The 18,293-nt window shown below is 44.4% G+C and overlaps 1 protein-coding gene across 2 annotated transcripts in view; it reads left to right on the top strand.

Moving 5' to 3' along the window:
• Window positions 1-2,271: 2,271 nt before the first annotated feature.
• Window positions 2,272-18,293, top strand: part of LOC138765294 (uncharacterized) — a 93,182-nt gene continuing 77,160 nt past the window's right edge. For both annotated transcript variants that reach the window (XM_069942345.1, XM_069942340.1), the window contains exon 1: window positions 2,272-2,411. In XM_069942345.1, coding sequence (XP_069798446.1) covers window positions 2,363-2,411 — 49 coding nt within the window. In that variant the 5' untranslated portion in view covers window positions 2,272-2,362. The remainder of the gene's footprint in view (window positions 2,412-18,293) is intronic.

Genomic DNA, 18,293 nt, shown 5'->3' with positions numbered 1-18,293 from the left:
GAATATCTCCACTGTGGCCCAATACAAGTTGGTGACCAACCCATGTAACCTAGGACCCTTTGCTCTCCTCATGACTATCACCCTCTCATGTGCAGCTGCTGATAAGTGGTGGGGGGGGGGGGTGTGAGGGGAGGTTGGGGGGTTGGGTAATTAAGTGAAACTTGGAAGTCTGCAGATGCTGTGATTATGGTTAAGGACACAAACGCTGGAGGAACTCAACAGGTGTCCGTAGGAGGTAAAGCTGTATCGCTGACATTTCAGGCCTGAGCCCTTCTTCAAGGTGTGAGCAAAAAAAAAGCAAGGCTGGCATCTGAATTAAAAAGCCGGGGGCGAAGGGAGGACGGGGCAGGGGAGGAGCACTGGCCAACAGCCGAAAGGTGATTGGACATGCATAAGAGGAGAGGAGAGGAAAGGTGAGAATTGATCATGGAGAGGGAGGCTCTGTGAATGCGGAGCTGAGGGAAAGGGAAAGAGGGAGAGAGAGAGAGAGAGAGAGAGAGAGAGAGAGAGAGAGAGAGAGAGAGAGAGAGAGATGGGCAGATCTAGAGGAAAGGGAATATTGGGGAAGGGCCTGGGGAGAGTCGCGAAGCGGGGTGCGCTAATGGAAACTGTAGATGTTAATGCCATCTGGTTGGAGGGGGCCCAGATGGAATATGATGTTCCTCCAATTTGCGGGCGGTCTTAATCTGGCAGTGTATGAGGCCATTGGCAGAAATGTTGGCATGGGAATGGGGCAGGGAATTGAAATGCATTGCCTCTTGGGAAACCCTACTTTTGCAGCAGACAGAGAGAATGTGCTCAGTGAAGTGATCTCCCAGTCTGCGCCAAGTCTCTCCGATGGAGAGGCGGCCGCAACAGGAACACTCAATGCAGTAAATGAGACCCTCAGATTCATACGGTAGTGTGTTGCTTCACTTAAAAGGAATGTTTGGGCCCCAAATGGTGGAGAGGGAGGAGGTGTGGGTGTAAGTCTCGCACTTCCTGCAGTCATAGGGATAGGTGCCAAGGGGCCAATAGGTGGGAAGGGAAGAGTGGACGTGGGACTCATGGAGGGAGTGATCCCTGTGGAAGGTGGAGAGTCGAGGATATGTCTGGTGATAGGATCAAATAATAGGTGACAGGAATGGCACCTATTATATGTTGGGTACGGAGGCTGGTGGGTGGCAGGGGAAGTCTTGTCCTTGGGGAGTGAGGGGCCCAGGGCAGATGTGTGGGTACTGGAGGATGTGTAGGCAAGGGCCAGATTGTTGGCAGTAGAAGGGAAGCTACATTTGTGAAGAAGGTGGTCATCTGGGATGATTTTGCATGGAAGACGTCATCTGGGGGCCAGGTGCAATGGAGATGGAGGTGACAGTTGACAGGGTGTGAAGAGGTATAGCCGAGGTAGTTATATGATTGGTGGGTTTGTAAAAAAAATGTCTGTTGAGAGTGCATCTCTCGAGATGCTGACAGAGAGAGATTGGGAGATGGACCAAGTGAATTTGAGGTCACTGTGGAAATTGACATCAGAGTTGATAAAGTCAATGAGCTCATCATGGGTCCATGAGGCAGCTCCAAAGTAGTCATCGATGTAGTGAAGGAAGAACTGAGGAACCTTGCCTGTGTAGCATGGATTACACCACGTAGCCAACAAACAACCGGGGCCCATGACTACCCGCTTTGACCTGGAGAAAGTGGGATGAGTGAAAGCAGAAGCTGTTGATGGTGAGAACAAGTTCTGCCAGCCGGAGGAGGGCAGTGGTGGAGGGGAACTTCAGGTAGGAGGGAAGGTGGTGTATAGTGATTGGATGCCTGTGGTGAAGATGAGGTGGTTGAATTCAAGGAACTGGATGTTATTGAAGTATGGGAAGTGGAGAGGGACTGGACTGGGGGGGACAAAATCGAGTTGATGTAAGTGGACATCCTTATGGTGCGGCAGGTGCACGCAGAAATGATGGCCAAAATAGCCTGTTACTGTGCTGTATGTCTAAATTTTTAACAATTAAATTAAAAAAAACAATTATTATCAATAAGTGATAAAATCTTACTAGTTCCTTCCTTATTTGTTCTCTGAGAATTCTTGAGAATTCTTTCATTGACTTGGAATATCGATAGTCCTTTGGAATGCTCCGTGGACAGCCAATGTCTGAAACTATGGCTGCAGTTGTGCAATTCCATGTTGCCTCTCCAGTGATGAGGGGTGGATGACGGAAACGCAATGTGTCAAAATAAACTTCCTCATCTGAACCATCTGAACTTGCAAGATTCTTCAAGCCCTTTTACAGCCTGTATTAACCACAAAGGCAGGAAACAGCCAGGAACCTCAGTCCCAACAAAGCAGAAAAAGGGTCAGTGATATTTGAGGACTCAGTGAAGGAAGAGAATGCTGTGCATTTTGCTTTGTGCCGTTGCCCTGGGTGTCTCCGCTAAACGTAAGTACCTTGTCGTGAGGAGTAGCACTCAGTTTTCACTGTGTGAATTAAATGATTAACTGCATGAGATAAAATGGATTTCCAGTGGAAACTGTGTAGGATCACGCCTTAGGTGCTATAATTTGGCTGCTATAATATCATACCTTTGTTGACTGGCATCTATTTTCACCACATGCTGCAGTTTCCTCCCAATCTCCAAAACACGTGAGATCAGTAGGTTAATTGGGTGTAATTGGCAGTATGGGTTTCATGGAGTCTGAACAGCAACGGACCCACCGACACGAAGAGGCTTCCACAATGCTGTACCGTTTAAATTAAAAATTTAAATGAAGAACTACAGTTAAGTATTCTTTTACGTACTCTCGCGGCAACTCCCTTTTGCAGCCAGTGGGAGTTGGGGTGAGAGTGGCCGAGAGCGGGACAGTTTAAGTAGGTGAGAAGGGCAAGTGTGAGTGGGCCAGAGTTGGAATGGTGAGCTCAAGGAGTGGAGAGTAAGTTAAGATGCCGGAGAGAGTTTATTATTATTATTTATTCTTTGACCTTGTGTCACTGTCAAGGTAGATTAGTCGAAATGGCAACTGGGTTCATGGAGTGTTCATCTCGTGAGATGTGCCATCTCCCTGATAGCTCCATTTGCACGAAGTGCATCACGTTAGCACCATAGAACCATACAGCACAGAAACAGACCCCTTCAGCCCTTATAGTCTGTGCTGAGCTATAATTCTCCCTAGACCCACTGACCTGCTCCCAGTCTATAACCCTCCATACCCCTCCCATCCATGTACCTGTCCAAATTCTTCTTAAATGTTAAAATTGAGCCCGCATTCACCACCTCAGCTGGCAGCTCGTTCCACACTCCCACCATTCTCTGTATGAAGATATTCCCCCTAAACATTTTCCCCTTTCACCCTTAACCCATGTCCTCTGGTTTGCATCTCACCTCTGTTACTGGAAAGAGCCTACCTACATTTACTCTGTCTGTCCCCCCTCATAATTTTAAATACCTCTATCAAATCACCCCTCATTCTTCTACACTCCAGGGAATAAACTCCTAACCCAATGGTTCCCAACCTTTTTCTTTCCACTCACATCCCACTTAAAGTAATCCCTATGTCATTGGTGCTCTGTGATCAGTAAGGGATAGCTTAAGGTGGTCTGAGATTGGGAAGGGAAGGTTGAGAACCATTGCTCTAGACCCAATTGTTACTGAAATATTCTGCTTGAGAAAAATTGTCATTGGCCCATTTCCTTTGGAGTTATGAAACCGTGCACATAACAAGTCAATTAGGTATGATTAAAACAGGGTTTTCAAACTTTTTTCTTTCCACCCACAGAACACTTTAAGTAATCCCTTACTAATCACAGAGCACTAATGGCATAGTGACAGATTATGTTGTATTTTATATTGTAGAGGAGATAAATAGTGGCAGTTTTTTTAATGTAGGTCACATACACACTTCAAACCAGATCTCATTTAAAATACTGGAGCTCTGCTCAAGCTGGACAGGCCGGCTCCGATTGCTTTTGACAAAGCTTTGGGGAATGCTTATAGAGACTTCACTAATTGATTGCTGTTTTGAAATGCAACAGATGAAAGAACTCCGAGGATTAGGTTTGGAGTCATGTGATTTTGCAAGCAGAGAGAGTCAAACAGTCTGGGGGATTGTGAAAGAGAGAGAGAGAGAGAGAAAAAAAGAGAGAAAATTCAAGTTCTGCAGTTCTACAGTTCAGCGGCTGCAGTTGGGACTGGAACGGGACAAGCTGGCAAGCTTGTGGGAAAACCCCATTTTGAAGATGGGTTGTGAGTTCTTAGTTCAGCCCTCTCAAAGCCCTTGTGGTCCATACAAGAGGAGAGAACTGGCTGCCCAATGTTTTACTTGAAATAAGGGAAACAAAAAGGAACTCTATGGTGACCTGAAAGAAAGAGGTTATCATCTGGAAAACCCGGATGGGGCAAGTTTCTACGGCAAGACACTGATGTGGCTGATTACAAGGAATCAGTTTGTGTCCTGGAACAACAAATCTTTCTCTGAAAACTGACAAGAACCTTCCTGAACGGTAACCATTTACCTTTCAAGCACCAAAGCCTGGTGAAATTCATAAATGTGTGGCGGCTCGCCATTGCAGAGATCGAGCCAGCACATCGCGCAGCACACGCGGTAGTAAACACTGTAACACATCCTTTATCACAGCGAACCGGCATGGTTGAAAGCTGGAGCAGGTCAAGACCAGCAGCCCTAAAATGGCGCTGGCCAAGCTGCTCAGCTAACAGATCATTAACTGGCTGGGGAAGAAGGGTATTCACATGCAAGAATGTTCGCACCCGCTATTGTTATTCATGCACCCTTTCCAACCTCAATATATCTCCGAGCTTAGACTCCCACATTGCAAGTTAAATTCTGTGCACAGTATAAGAATTGCCTGCAACCAGTGAGATTGGACAGTGAACCAAAGAACTTTCCTGAATTTACACACACATTACATACACGTGCACTTAGAATTAGAAGGGGGTTGTTAGGTTAGATAAGTTAATAGTAATAAGATAAAGTTTGATCCTGTTTTCATGCTTAAAAATAATTAAAAGCAACTTTTGTTTAAGTAACCATTTGTCTTGGTGAATATCTATTGCTGCTGGGTTTTGGGGTCCTCTGGGCCTGTAACAATAGGGAATACTTAAAGTGGTATGTGAGTGGAAAGAAAAAGGTTGAGAACCATTGTCCTCACCTGTTTAACCTTTCCCTGTAACTCAATTCCTGAAGTCTGGGAAACATCCTAGAAAATCGTCTCTGCACTCTTTCTATCTTATTGATATCTTTCTTGTAGCTAGGTGATCACAACTGCACACACTACTCCTTATTTGGCCTCACCAATGTCTTGTACAACTTCACAATAACATTCCAACTGCTGTACTCAATGCTTTGATTTATGAAGGCCAACATACCAAAAGCTCTCTTTGCAACCCTGCCCACCTGTGACGCCATTTTCAGTGAATTATGTATCTGTATTCTCAGATCCCTCTGTTCTACCGCACTCCCCAGTGCCTGGCCATTTACAAGGCATGTGCTTTTTTGGTTTGTCCTTCCAAATGCAACACCTCACACTTGTCTGCATTAAATTCCATCTGTCATATTTTATCCCATTTTTCCAGCTGGTCCAGATCTCTCTGCAAGCTCTGAAAGCCTTCCTTGCTGTCCACAATGACTCAATTCTTGGTGTCATCTGCAAATTCATTGATAAAATTTACCACCTTATCACCCAGATCATTGATATAAATGACAAGCATCAATGGTCGCAGCACCAATCTCTGAGGCCCATCACCAGTCAAAGGTCTCCAGTCTGAGAAGCATTCACCCACCATCACTTCTCCAGTGTAGCCAATATCGAATCCAGTTCATAACTTCACCATGAATATCTAGTGTCTGAACCTACTTGACCAACCTCCCATGTGGGACTTTGCCAAAGGCCTTACTAGAGTGCATGAAAACAATATCTACAGCCTTTCTGTCATCAACTTTCCTGCTAACCTCCTCAAAAATGCTATCAGGTTGATTATAAATGACCTACCACACACAAAGCCATGTTGACCATCCCTAATTAGTTGTTGGCGATCCAAATACTTGTATATGACCATATAACCATATAACAGTTTATGGCATGGAAACAGGTCATCTCGGCCCTACAAGTCCATGCCGGTTCACTCAAACAACTCTGCTAGATCCCCCTGCGTATTCTCTGCCCATAACCCTCCAACCCCCTCTTATCCATGTATCTATCCAGCCACCTCTTAAATGAAAGAATTGATTCTGCCTCAACTATTTCCTCCGGAAGATTATTCCATTCAGCCCCCACTCTCTGAGTGAAGAAACATCCTCTAATGTTTCTCCTAAAATTTTTCCCCCTTACCCTCAACTTGTGTCCTCTTGTTTCCATGCTCGGAGGGGGAAGAGTCTACTTGTGTCTAGCCTATTTATTCCCTTCATAATTTTAAACACCTCTATTAAATCCCCTCTCAACCGTCTACGTTCCAATGAATAAAGTCCTAACCTCTTCAATCTTTCTCTGTACTCTAGGTATTTTAAGCCAGGCAACATCCTTGTAAACCTTCTCTGCACTCTCTCCACCTTATCTATATCCTTCCTATAATTTGAAGATCAGAATTGAACACAATACTCCAAACCTGGCCTCACCAATGTCTTAAACAGCCACAGCATCACTTCCCAGCTCCGATACGCTATGCTATGATTTATGAAGGCTCGCGTACCAAATGCCTTCTTAACCATGGGAATCCACCTTCAAGGAATGCTACACCATAACTCCAAGATCTCTTCATTCTTGTGCATTCCCCAATGTCCTCCCTTTTATTACATATGTCTTATATTGATTATTTTTACTGAAATGAAGCACCTCACCACCATTTTGGCTTTAATATTTCTCAATGGTGTAACCTCTGGAAATCTCGACACTGTACACATAATTGTTAATAAGCACTGATTCCCAGACTTACTTTTCGGCGGGGGACCTACACAATCCACAATAACCCTAGTGAAAGGTTCCCCATGTCGGACTCTGGCTTTACCTTACTCTTCATTTAGTCTATGTGTAGTCTGAGTCCAGCGTGTTCTTTGAATGAAGTGATAGGAGAAGGTATTCGGTTCAACAGTCAATTTATTACACAGCACAAGAATAAAACTTAACAGAGCTCTGGGTCAGTCGTTAGTTCATAGGTCACCTGCACAGTGAGCTACTCCCCAAGACTGACCCCTATTGTCCAGTTGGCTCAGGTTATATAGATCAACCTTATCATACAGAACAAAAGTTGGCTTCCTTTGCTAGATTTCATTATCATACAAAACAAAAGTTGTCTTCCTTTGCTAGATCTTTTTGCATAAGGGTTATCACAAGTCATCTCCTGTTTTGCAGATATCTGGGTTGTCGCACTCCCATCTTAATCCTCCAAGCCAGACTATCCTGTTGATTGGATCAGAAATTAATTCATCCCCAGATATTTTTAATCACCATTCTGTCCTTGTCTGGCCAATTTCTGCTGTTCTCTTTAACACCTCCTCATGCCTTAATCTTCCTCCTAGACTGGTTTTCCATTCCCTTTGTTTCTTGCAGGCCATTCTTTGTTCTGGTCTGGCCTGTGTCTCCTGTGCTACTCACCACCTCCTTCAGTTTGAGCATTCCTCCTAAATCGTTTTATGCATTTCCTCTCCCTGTATTTGGGAGCAGACCATTTTGCTCAGCCAACTTTGCTCCATGCTGTGATTGCCACTTAATCACATTCCTCTTTTTCCTTGAACCATGCAGTAAATATAAACTTATTAATTAATCATTTCTTTCATACTGTTTTAACCCCTAGATTCCAACAGTCCCCCTTTTGGTCTCATGAAAATGAGACCAACCACCAGTTAACTTATGGGACCAAGACCTCTGGAGTTTTTGCAAGGACCGGCATCTCCGACCCTTTGTTAAACTTAACCTCACAAACTTGGCCATTATGAACACACTTCAGTCCAGTGGGGGCCCCAACACAGTGTTCAGAAACGTCAGTCCAATCCGCAAAGTACTGTTTCAGTTCGTTATGGGCCTCCCAGGCTGACCACAAACCCTTTGTACAGTTGTTTCCTTCTCCAGATGCTTCAAGGGCTAGGAACAACATCACCCATAGTCCCCGCATAGTATTCATCCCAGCTCCCTTCATTGTTTTGATGCCAATAAATGGATTATACCGTCAACCACTGATACACAGTCACTGTAGTCCAATAGTCTCTTTAAAAAGGGACGTTAAGTGTTCTTAGTCCGTGGTTTCTTCACAGAGTCCCAGTCATCTCCGTTCGAATCTGTTCCAGTGTCCGTGTCGGTGGGTCCGTTGCTGTTCAGACTCCAATGATACCACGTCTCGCTTTTTCCCTGTAGTCGAACTGCGTGGGACGTTCTCTCCACCGCTCTGTAGGGTCCTGTCCACCTGGGCTCCGACCACTTTCTTTTGATGACCTTTAGCAGAACCCACTCCGCGACTGAAGGTATTGGTGTTTCCCCTTCTCTGTTGGGACTTGTGACCTGTTGTGAAAAATCTGACACCAGAGCCGTTAGTTTATCATAATAAAGTTTGTATCCCATTGAGCTTACCTCATTCTTCGTAGTCTGAATTCCGGCTCCCGGTCCTGGAAACTGGTGCCCTGTTTGTAGTTCATATGGAGTAAATCCTGTCACAGAACTTACCGAACTCCTTATTGACATTAATGCCAGGGGCAACGCATCCACCCAATTTAGTTTGGTCCGTGCCTGTACTTTCCCGATCTTACCTTTTATTGTTTGGTTCATCCTCTCCACTTTCCCTTGGGATTGTGGATGGTACACCATTCCAAAGGCATGTTTCAGTCCCAACATTGCTTCTACCTCCTGTAGATCATTATTCTTAAAATGACTTCCATTATCGGACCTAATTTTTCTAGGAAATCCGTGTCTCGGAATATACTGGTTGATCAGGAATTTACATACCATCCTTGCATCTTCCCTTTTGGCAGGGATTGCCTCCGGCCACCCTGTGAACACATCTACTGCTACTAAGAGGTATCGATAGCCACTTACCCTCTCAATCATGTCCATATAATCAAGTACGATTTCCTGCCCTGGTAACTTAGGTAGCGGGAACTGTCCTTCATGTGGTTTTACAGTCGCCTTGACATTTAGTTATACATACCTCACACTCTCTAATATGGTTCTCCACCATCGCCGGCAGGAAGGGGTGCCACCAATGTATCAAGTACCTTATCATCTGCTTCTTTCCACAGTGTGTTAGCCCATGCGCCTCCTCGAGGAGGGGTTTCATGAGCCCAGATAGTAAAACTGGCCTCCCGTCTATTGATCTCCATAGTCCTTGATCCTTGGTTTCCCCCCTTTCCTCCCATACCATCCTTTCCTGAGGTGATGCCTTTGCTTGTTCCTGTACTATTACTTCTACCCTACACGGTGGTAATAAGTCATGTGCTGTTCTGTCTGTCTGTATCATAATAAACTGAGGGCCGTATCCTGCTGCCCTTTTAGCGGCCATGTCCGCTTCCTGATTTCCCTGAGCCACCATCGTATCTGTTCTATCATGTCCTTTACATTTAAGAACTGCTAATGCCCTTGGTTTCAGGAGGGCCTCAGCCAGTTTCCTAACATCCTTCTCGTGTTTAATTGGGGTCATTGCTGCTGTTAAAAACCCACTTCTAATCCATTGACTAAGTTCAACCTGTATTGTCCCTACCACATATGCCGAGTCTGTATATATATTCACCTCCTTCCCTTCTGCCCATTCTAATGCTGCTATCATTCCCTGTAGTTCTGTGAGTTGTGCTGACTCCTTTCCTCTCACTGTCCCTGTAATGATTTCTTCAAATCCTCCTGTAGTTTTTCATACCACTGCTTAGGCAGCTTTCAATCCATCTGTGGTGTGTCTGTAACAGCACCCTTCTGTAAACAAGGTTTCATCTGGTTCTCTTAAGGGTGTAGCCTGTAAGTCAGGTCTTATTTTAATATCCTTCACTACCCTCTTCTCACAACAGTGTGGTTCTCCCTCTCCCATATTGTCTGCCATGTTAATGCCTTCATGGGTAAACGTAACATATGGAGCATTCAGGATCTTTTCTAGTCTCGTCTGCCTTAGCAAAGTCATTGTAAATGCTGTCGAGCTCACAAATGCTACAATGCTATGTGTTGTTAATACTGTCAGGCCATGTCCCATTACGATGTGTGCCACCTTTTGTAGAATCTTTGCTACTCCCGCTGCATGTCTCGTACATGGTGGGTGTCTGTCTTCCGTCGGGTCTAGTGTGATACTCACATACATGAGCACACATCTTCCTCCCCCTTTTTTCTGAAAAAGAACACCATCAATTGTGTGTGCTTTTTCAGAAACATCCAAAAAGAAAGGTAGTTTATAATTTGGAATCGCCAAATCTATAGCTGTTGTAAGAGCTTGCTTCAATAGAATAAAACTCATCTCAGCCTGTGCAGTCCAATCCAGTGTAGCTCCCAGATTCTTCATCCCCTGCTCATTCACCAAAGTTCGCAGTGGAGGTGTCAACTCACCATACGATGGGATAAACTGCCTACTATAACCTGACAAACCCAAAAACGAAAGCATCTCTTTTACTGTCTTTGGTTTTGGATGATGTAGTATCGCTGTTCGATGTGCAGGGGAAATCCCTGTGCCTTTCGCTGAGACCATTCTCCCTAAAAAGGTGACCACCTGCCTGCAGCATTGCAGCTTTGAGCGAGAGACTTTAAAGCCTGCCTTGAACAGCTGCACTAGCAGGAGACAGGTGGCCTCCAAACAGGAAGTGTGATCAGGTGCTGCTAATAGGATGTCATCTACATACTGAATCAGAACTACCCCACCTGGCAGTGCCATCCCCCCCAGCTGTTCTTTCAACACCTGATTGAAAATCCCTGGGGATAAGATAAAGCCCTGCGGAAGCCTAGTATACCGCAACTTTCTACCTCTATACGTGAACGAAAACACACCTCTTAATGGTTCTGCCAGCGGCAAGCAAAAGAAAGCATCCGCTAAATCTATGCAAGAGAACCACTTGTGGTTAGGGGTTAAAGCAGTCATGGCAATATATGGGTTTGGTACTGAAACTGTGGGTGTTCTCACAATACCATTGATGCGCCTTAAGTCATGGGCCATCCGATATTTGCCCGAGTCTTGTTTAGGAACAGGTAAGATGGATGTATTCCAACTAGAACACGAATGTTCCAACACCCCTGAATACATAAGGCCATCAATGGTATCTGCCAAACCTTCCTCAGCTTCAGGTTTGTGGGGATACTGCATCTGCCAAATTGGGGTGTAATCTGACAGTACGAAGGTTATGGGATCAACCTGCTGACAAAAACCCACATCTGCTGATCCCACTGACCACAGGTTCTCAGGGAGAGAATCTAGCATAGGGGCCGAGTCGGGGTGATTCATCTTCTCTCTACCATGAAAGCGTTCAATCTGTCTATGCTCAAGGAGGACTCGATCACATGTCGGGGACAAAATCCTGTATGCCTGACCAGATGAGGAGAACTGCACTGTCGGTATTTGGGTGTCAGACCAGTCACTAAGGGACATCAAGTTCCGACACATCGGTCCCAAATCTTTTGCCTGGTGAGTAGTGCCAATTGCAAGGGTGACATAAGGAATGGCCCCACCTGCCATCTCATACCATTCCAGCTGTTCAGATGTCAGTGCCACCGTAGCGGCAACTCCCTCCTTTCCTACCACTATGTAGTCCGAATTAATTTCCCATAGCATGCCCCCTACCTCTTCATAAAAGACATGCTGATACATTTCATCCCCATCCCTATCAAAAAAGAGGGTCATATGGGGGGGATCCGAGGGAGGAATTGGATTAGTAAATATGCAGACGATACTAAGATAGGTGGAATAGTGGATAATGAAGAAGGTTTTCAAGGATTCCAGAGGGATTTGGGCTGCTTAGAAAAGTGGGCTGAAAAATGGCAGATGGAATTTAATGCTGATAAGTGTGAGGTGCTTCATTTTGGTAAGAAGAATCAGAACAGGACATACGTGGTAAATGGGAGAGCATTGAGGAATACAGAAGAGCAGAAAGATTTAGGAGTAACGGTACATCGTTCCCTGAAGGTAGAAACTCACGTGAATAGGGTGGTGAAGAAGGCTTTTAGTATGCTGGCCTTTATCAATCATTGCATGGAATATAGGAGTTGGGAGGTGATGTTGAAAATGTATAAGACGTTGGTGCGGCCTAATTTGGAGTTCTCTGTGCAGTTCTGGTCGCTTAATTATAGGAAGGATATAAACAGAGTGGAGAGAGTGCAGAGAAGGTTTACCAGAATGTTACCTGGGTTTAAGCATAGAGTATAGGGAGAGATTGGACAGATTGGGTCTTTATTCTTTGGAGCGTAGAAGGTTGAGAGGGGATTTGATAGAAGTATTTAAGATTATGAAAGGGATAGACAGAATGGATGTGGATAGACTATTTCCGTTAAGAGGAGGAAAGTTTAAAACAAGAGGACATGAGTTAAGAATTAAGGGGCAGAGGTTTAGAGGTAACATGAGGGGGAACTTCTTTACTCAGAGAGTGGTAGCTGTGTGGAATGATCTTCCGGGAGAAATAGTGGCGGCGGAGTCAATTGTATTATTTAAGAAAAGGTTGGACAGGTATATGGATGAGAGGAAGATGGAGGGTTATGGGCATTGTGCAGGGAGGTGGGATTAGAAAGGGGTGTTTGGTTCGGTGCGGACTAGAAGGGCCTAATGGCCTGTTTCCGTGCTGTAATTGTTATGTTATGTTATGTTATACGGGTGTAACGTCTGGATCCACGGCTTCCATTGATTATAAAGCTTTAGCAGCCCTCCCTTCTGTGGGTCCTCTGGTTGCAACAGCCCCCAGTAAATGTCAGCCCATTGTCCCTCAGACGCGGAACCTCCAGCTGCCGCCAACAACATCTGAGAACCGGAATGAAGTGTAGTTACTGAACAGTTCATAGAATATCCATTTGGAAAGGTGACCTCTATTCCGCTGGGTCCACAAAGGATCGATGCTCCGCACTTGACCAACAGGTCTCTGCCCAAGAGATTGGTAGGGCACCTGGCTGACAAAATGTATTGATGTGTAAAAGTCTGTCCCGCCACAGAAGTGACTAATGGTGTAGAAAACGGCAGATTTTCTGGTGTACCCGAGAACCCTATCAGCTGGATGCAAGAGTTTCTATCTTGAAACTCAGTGCCAGTGAGTGTTGAAAATCTGGCTCCCGTATCCACTAAAAAGGATACTTCCATGTCCATTACTTTAATCTGCAGGAAAGGGTCTGCCAACCTAGCCTGCTCGTGGGTGCTCGGGCTCCGTCACTGTGGGCAATATTGCTCCTCCTCTGTCAGCAAAGGGAATTGTCCCTTTGGAGCTAAAGCCGCATGGGGTGCCTGATGTACCGGGGGTGGCACTGACAATCTCTGGGGCTGGACCCAATGCTCATTTTGTGGTGGTCCATATCCCCTTCCCCCAATGTCCCGAGGATCCCAAGCCAGGGGGCAGTCTCTCTTCCAGTGTCCAGGCTGACCGCATACAAAACATACGGCTGGCTGCATTCGTGGAGCACCCCGACCTCTCCCTCTTACTCGAATCCCCCCCATTGGACCTCCCGTACTGCCCACATAGGTGGGACCCGGTGCCAAATATGGGGCCGGGTGCCAACTCATATTATTCCCTTGTGGTGGCTGCGGTGGCTGCTGAATCATCTGGTTCGCACCCTTTGAGGAAATCTTTTTTGCCTCGTTTGCTTTTTTTCTAGCCTCTTCCAATTGAAGCTTAAGGAGTTGCACTTGTGCCGACTCCATAGTATGTTTGTCCTCCTTTTGCTTAGCCCTGTAACGCTTCATGTGATGGGTCAAATGTTTTTCCCATTGCTCACTCGAGCAGCCAGGAATATCAGGGTTATTCTCTAACGCTTCCCTAACTACAGCTGGCAGTCCACTCGTTACTGCAGCCCTAAAGAGTGTAGTCTGCAAGGGATCTGTGGCTGGGTGTACTCCTGCTTTATCCGTCCAACTCTCCTTACACTGACTCCAAAAGGTCGAGATCTCCTCATCCTCTGACTCCTTTTGTCGATTGTGAGGAGTGGGGGTGAGTGATCCTCTGACATTCCTACCGAGAAGGCATTCTCAAGTGTCTGTTCTTGCTCTCTCTCATTTGTTTTTTCCAGTTGCATACTAGTTTCCCTCACTTTACATACATCATTCTGTATTTCCTTTGTTAACTCCTTCATTTCCTCCACCCTTTCCTGCATAACTCTCTTAAGTCTCTCCTTCGCCTCCTGGAGTTCGTGACCTGCTAATTCAGTGACATTCACTATTCCCTCATTTATCTGCATCGCTGGCATTTGGGGAATAGGATAAGGCGGTGGCAATGTCTCCGGTAACTCTGGATATAACGGGGCTGACGGCTTCACCTCCCCCGTATTCTCCTTAGTGTTATGGGATCCCTTTTTAATATCATGTTGAAGGTTCGCTTCCACAGCCATGCAAGCCAATGTCATATTGTGTAAATCTGCCCTTCTCTGTTCCTTCACTTCTTTCTGTTGTTTAAGCCTTCTTCTATTCCATATAGATCCTTGTCCCTATGCCTCATGTTCCTGTACCTCCTTGGCTGCTTCCCTCTCTGCTTCTCCTAAGTACAGTACCAGCCAGATTTTTTCAAACCCTCGTGGTACCTTCCCCTGACTCTGCAGCTCTTTCCATATCTGTTCGTACCCTGCCATAGCCTGTACCTCCTCTCCCTTCGGTAATCCTCCCAGTAATTGATTCCTTGTTTTTTCCCACTGTCGGTTTACAGATGGGGGAACTTCTCTGTCTTCCCCGAGCTCTTGCCCTACATCCCTATTTACTCCTTCCATCTCTGTTCCGATTTTTAACCCTTTAGACTTCGTACTTCACTGGGTCTCCCCCCGGTAGGATTTTGCCACCCTGCAATCTACTTCGACCCTTCCCACGTTATTATAAACACCAGCGGCACACTACACACGATCCTTAAACAAATACTTATTATAAACTATTATGATACACTAGACGATTCCTAAACAGATACTTATACATTATATAAACAAATAACTATAAAACAATACACCTTATACAGATACTGATTATACCCTACTATGGTACACGATCCTTAATCGAATACTTATTACACACTATAGAAACAAATAACTATCACAATGCACCTTATTCTAATTGGCCAAGTGTCTAATATCTCTCGAGATCGCTACGAGGGGACTCCAACCACGTTCTACTAGGAGGACTCCAACCCCGTTCTACTAGGGGGACTCCAACCCCCTTTTTTCTACAGGGGACGCCAACCCCGTTCTACTAGGGGGACTCCAACCCCGTTTTGTTTTATTCTTTGGCTTTAACGAGGGCTTTTGCAGAGTAGTGACAACACACAATTTTATCTTTGCCAATAGCAGATCTTCGTTTAAACAGGCGTCTGCTTACCTCCCTTTGTAGAATGGTCACTTGTTGTTATCACCACACCACAATCGACCGGTGTTTCGTATCTTTTTCTTCCGTCACTTCTCCATCTTTATCACGTTGGGGTCACCAAATTGTCGGACTCTGGCTTTACCTTACTCTTAATTTAGTCTATGTGTAGTCTGAGTCCAGCGTGTTCTTTGAATGAAGTGATAGGAGAAGGTATTCGGTTCAACAGTCAATTTATTACACAGCACAAGAATAAAACTTAACAGAGCTCTGGGTCAGTCGTTAGTTCATAGGTCACCTGCACAGTGAGCTATTCCCCAAGACTGACCCCTATTGTCCAGTTGGTTCAGTTTATATAGGTCAACCTTATCATACAGAACAAAAGTTGGCTTCCTTTGCTAGATTTCATTATCATACAGAACAAAAGTTTTCTTCCTTTGCTAGATCTTTTTGCATAAGGGTTATCACAAGTCATCTCCTGTTTTGCAGATATCTGGGTTGTCGCACTCCCATCTTAATCCTCCAAGCCAGACTATCCTGTTGATTGGATCAGAAATTAATTCATCCCCAGATATTTCTAATCACCATTCTGTCCCTGTCTGGCCAATTTCTGCTGTTCTCTTTAACACCTCCTCATGCCTTAATCTTCCTCCTAGACTGGTTTTCCATTCCCTTTGTTTCTTGCAGGCCATTCTTTGTTCTGGTCTGGCCTGTGTCTCCTGTGCTACTCACCACCTCCTTCAGTTTGAGCATTCCTCCTAAATCGTTTTATGCATTTCCTCTCCCTGTATTTGGGAGCAGACCATTTTGCTCAGCCAACTTTGCTCCATGCTGTGATTGCCACTTAATCACATTCCTCTTTTTCCCTGAACCATGCAGTAAATATAAACTTATTAATTAATCATTTCTTTCATAATGTTTTAACCCCTAGATTCCAACACCCAACAACAGAAATACGTTGCAATGGAGCCACTGTTGGACCCTGGTTTGGTTTCCCCACAACCTGACAAAAGTGACATGTCCAGCACCAATTTACAACATCCTTCCTCAAACCAGGCCAGAAAAATTGTTTCAAAATCTTATTCATGGTTTTCTTTGCACCAAGGTGACCACTCAAAGGTGTACTATGGGCCAGATCTAATATTTCCTTCTGGTAATTTCTAGGAACAACCTGATGAATCACTTTCCACTCTTCATTAGCAGGAATATCAAGAGATCTCCATTTTCTCATCAACACTTTAAAGGACAAGCCTTTTTTTAAAACTCTCCTGTTCAGTTACTCCTTTCTCCCTTAAGCTAAGGAGATCTGCATCTATTTTCTTTTGCTGAATTAACTCTTTCCTTGACAAAAGAAATCCTCACTCTCACAATGACCCTGTTCTTTCAAAAGTACTTCAGAAGTACTGGGTAAATCTCTATCAACTGGATCTTCTTCAGCTCTTATCAGACCCCCGATATATGTCACTATCCTCTCTAACCACATTCATACCAGCCGATTTGTCAATCTTAAAACTGACCCAGCTTTATCCTCTGCCAAATCATTCCCCAATAAAAACGAGACACCCTGCATGGTTAACTTTGGAATTATTCCTACTACAACAGGTCCTTTAACTAATTCTGGATTTAGCACAATATTGTGAAGCGATATTGACCCTACCTCACCTCCACCTTTAATCAAAGTCGTCTCCCCTGTGTCAGTCCTTTGATCCACAGTTAAAACACTTCCCAATAACAATGACTCAGCAGCCCCAGTATCTCTAAGAATTTTAACTGGAACCTATGGTTCTCCCTCCTTTACTGAAGATCTTTGACACAAAATGTTTGAAAACATCCATGATGTCTTGGAACATCTGCTCTCCTTATATTCCACTGTTTGGATACATGTTTCTGGTAAAACCGCCTTTTCTCATTACCTTTTCAACACTAGACAATTCACAATCACTTGACCAGTTTTCTTACAAAAATGACATACAAATGCAGAAGTTCTGTCCTTTCCCACTTTACTTTCATCTTTTCTCTTAACATTCTCTCCAGACTTAATTTCAGGCTTACTAGTCTGCTCCACATTAACCTTCTGAACAGGCTTATTAATCTGTTCCACATTAACTCTCTGAAAATGCCTATTATTCTGAGATTTACCTTTGAGAATTAGGGCAAATTCGTCCGCTAATCTAGCTGCCAGTTGCCACGTCCCCACGTCTCTCTCATCCACGTACAATTTAATCTCCTTTGGGACACACCTTTTAATTTCCTTCAGTAATATCAATTCTCTCAAACTGTCAAAATTATTATTTATTCCTTTTGAGGTGCACCAATGTCAAAACATAAAGATTTCCTCAGAGCAAAATCCATATAAGATTGATTCCATGTTTTCACCAAACTCCTAAGTTTTTGTCCATCTGCTTCCGGAACCAACTCATACGTTTTCAATACTGCTTGTTTAGCAGTATCATAATTTGCCACTTGCTCTGCAATCAAGCTAGAGGATGCAATTTGTGCTTTTCCCTTCCATACACTCTGAAGCATTAGAGGACACTTCTCTTTTGACCATCTTGAGCTCTCAGTGACCTTTTCAAAAGATTGAAAATATATATCTATATCTCCCTCATCAAAAGGAGGCACTAGATTTACCTCTCTTCTAGCCAAAAACCTCTCCCCAGGAGTTAAGGCCTCAATTATCTTACTTCTCTCCATCTCTATTTTAAATTTCTCTAATTGAAACTGTCCCTTTCAGCTACCTCAAACCCAAATTTCCTCTGTTTTTCAGCCTCTAACACCCTTTCTTTTTCTCTCTTCTACTCCTTTTTCTCTTTCTTCTTCCACCCTCAATTTCTCCAATTCCAATTGCAACTCAAAAGATCTATTCTCTGGAAAATTTTCTTAGTCTTTCT

Source organism: Narcine bancroftii, chromosome 1, assembly GCF_036971445.1.
Source record: "Narcine bancroftii isolate sNarBan1 chromosome 1, sNarBan1.hap1, whole genome shotgun sequence".
In the NCBI taxonomy this organism is placed as follows: Eukaryota; Metazoa; Chordata; class Chondrichthyes; order Torpediniformes; family Narcinidae; genus Narcine; species Narcine bancroftii.
The sequence above is the reverse complement of the archived record's forward strand: the minus strand, read 5'-3'. Positions and strand labels throughout refer to the sequence as shown.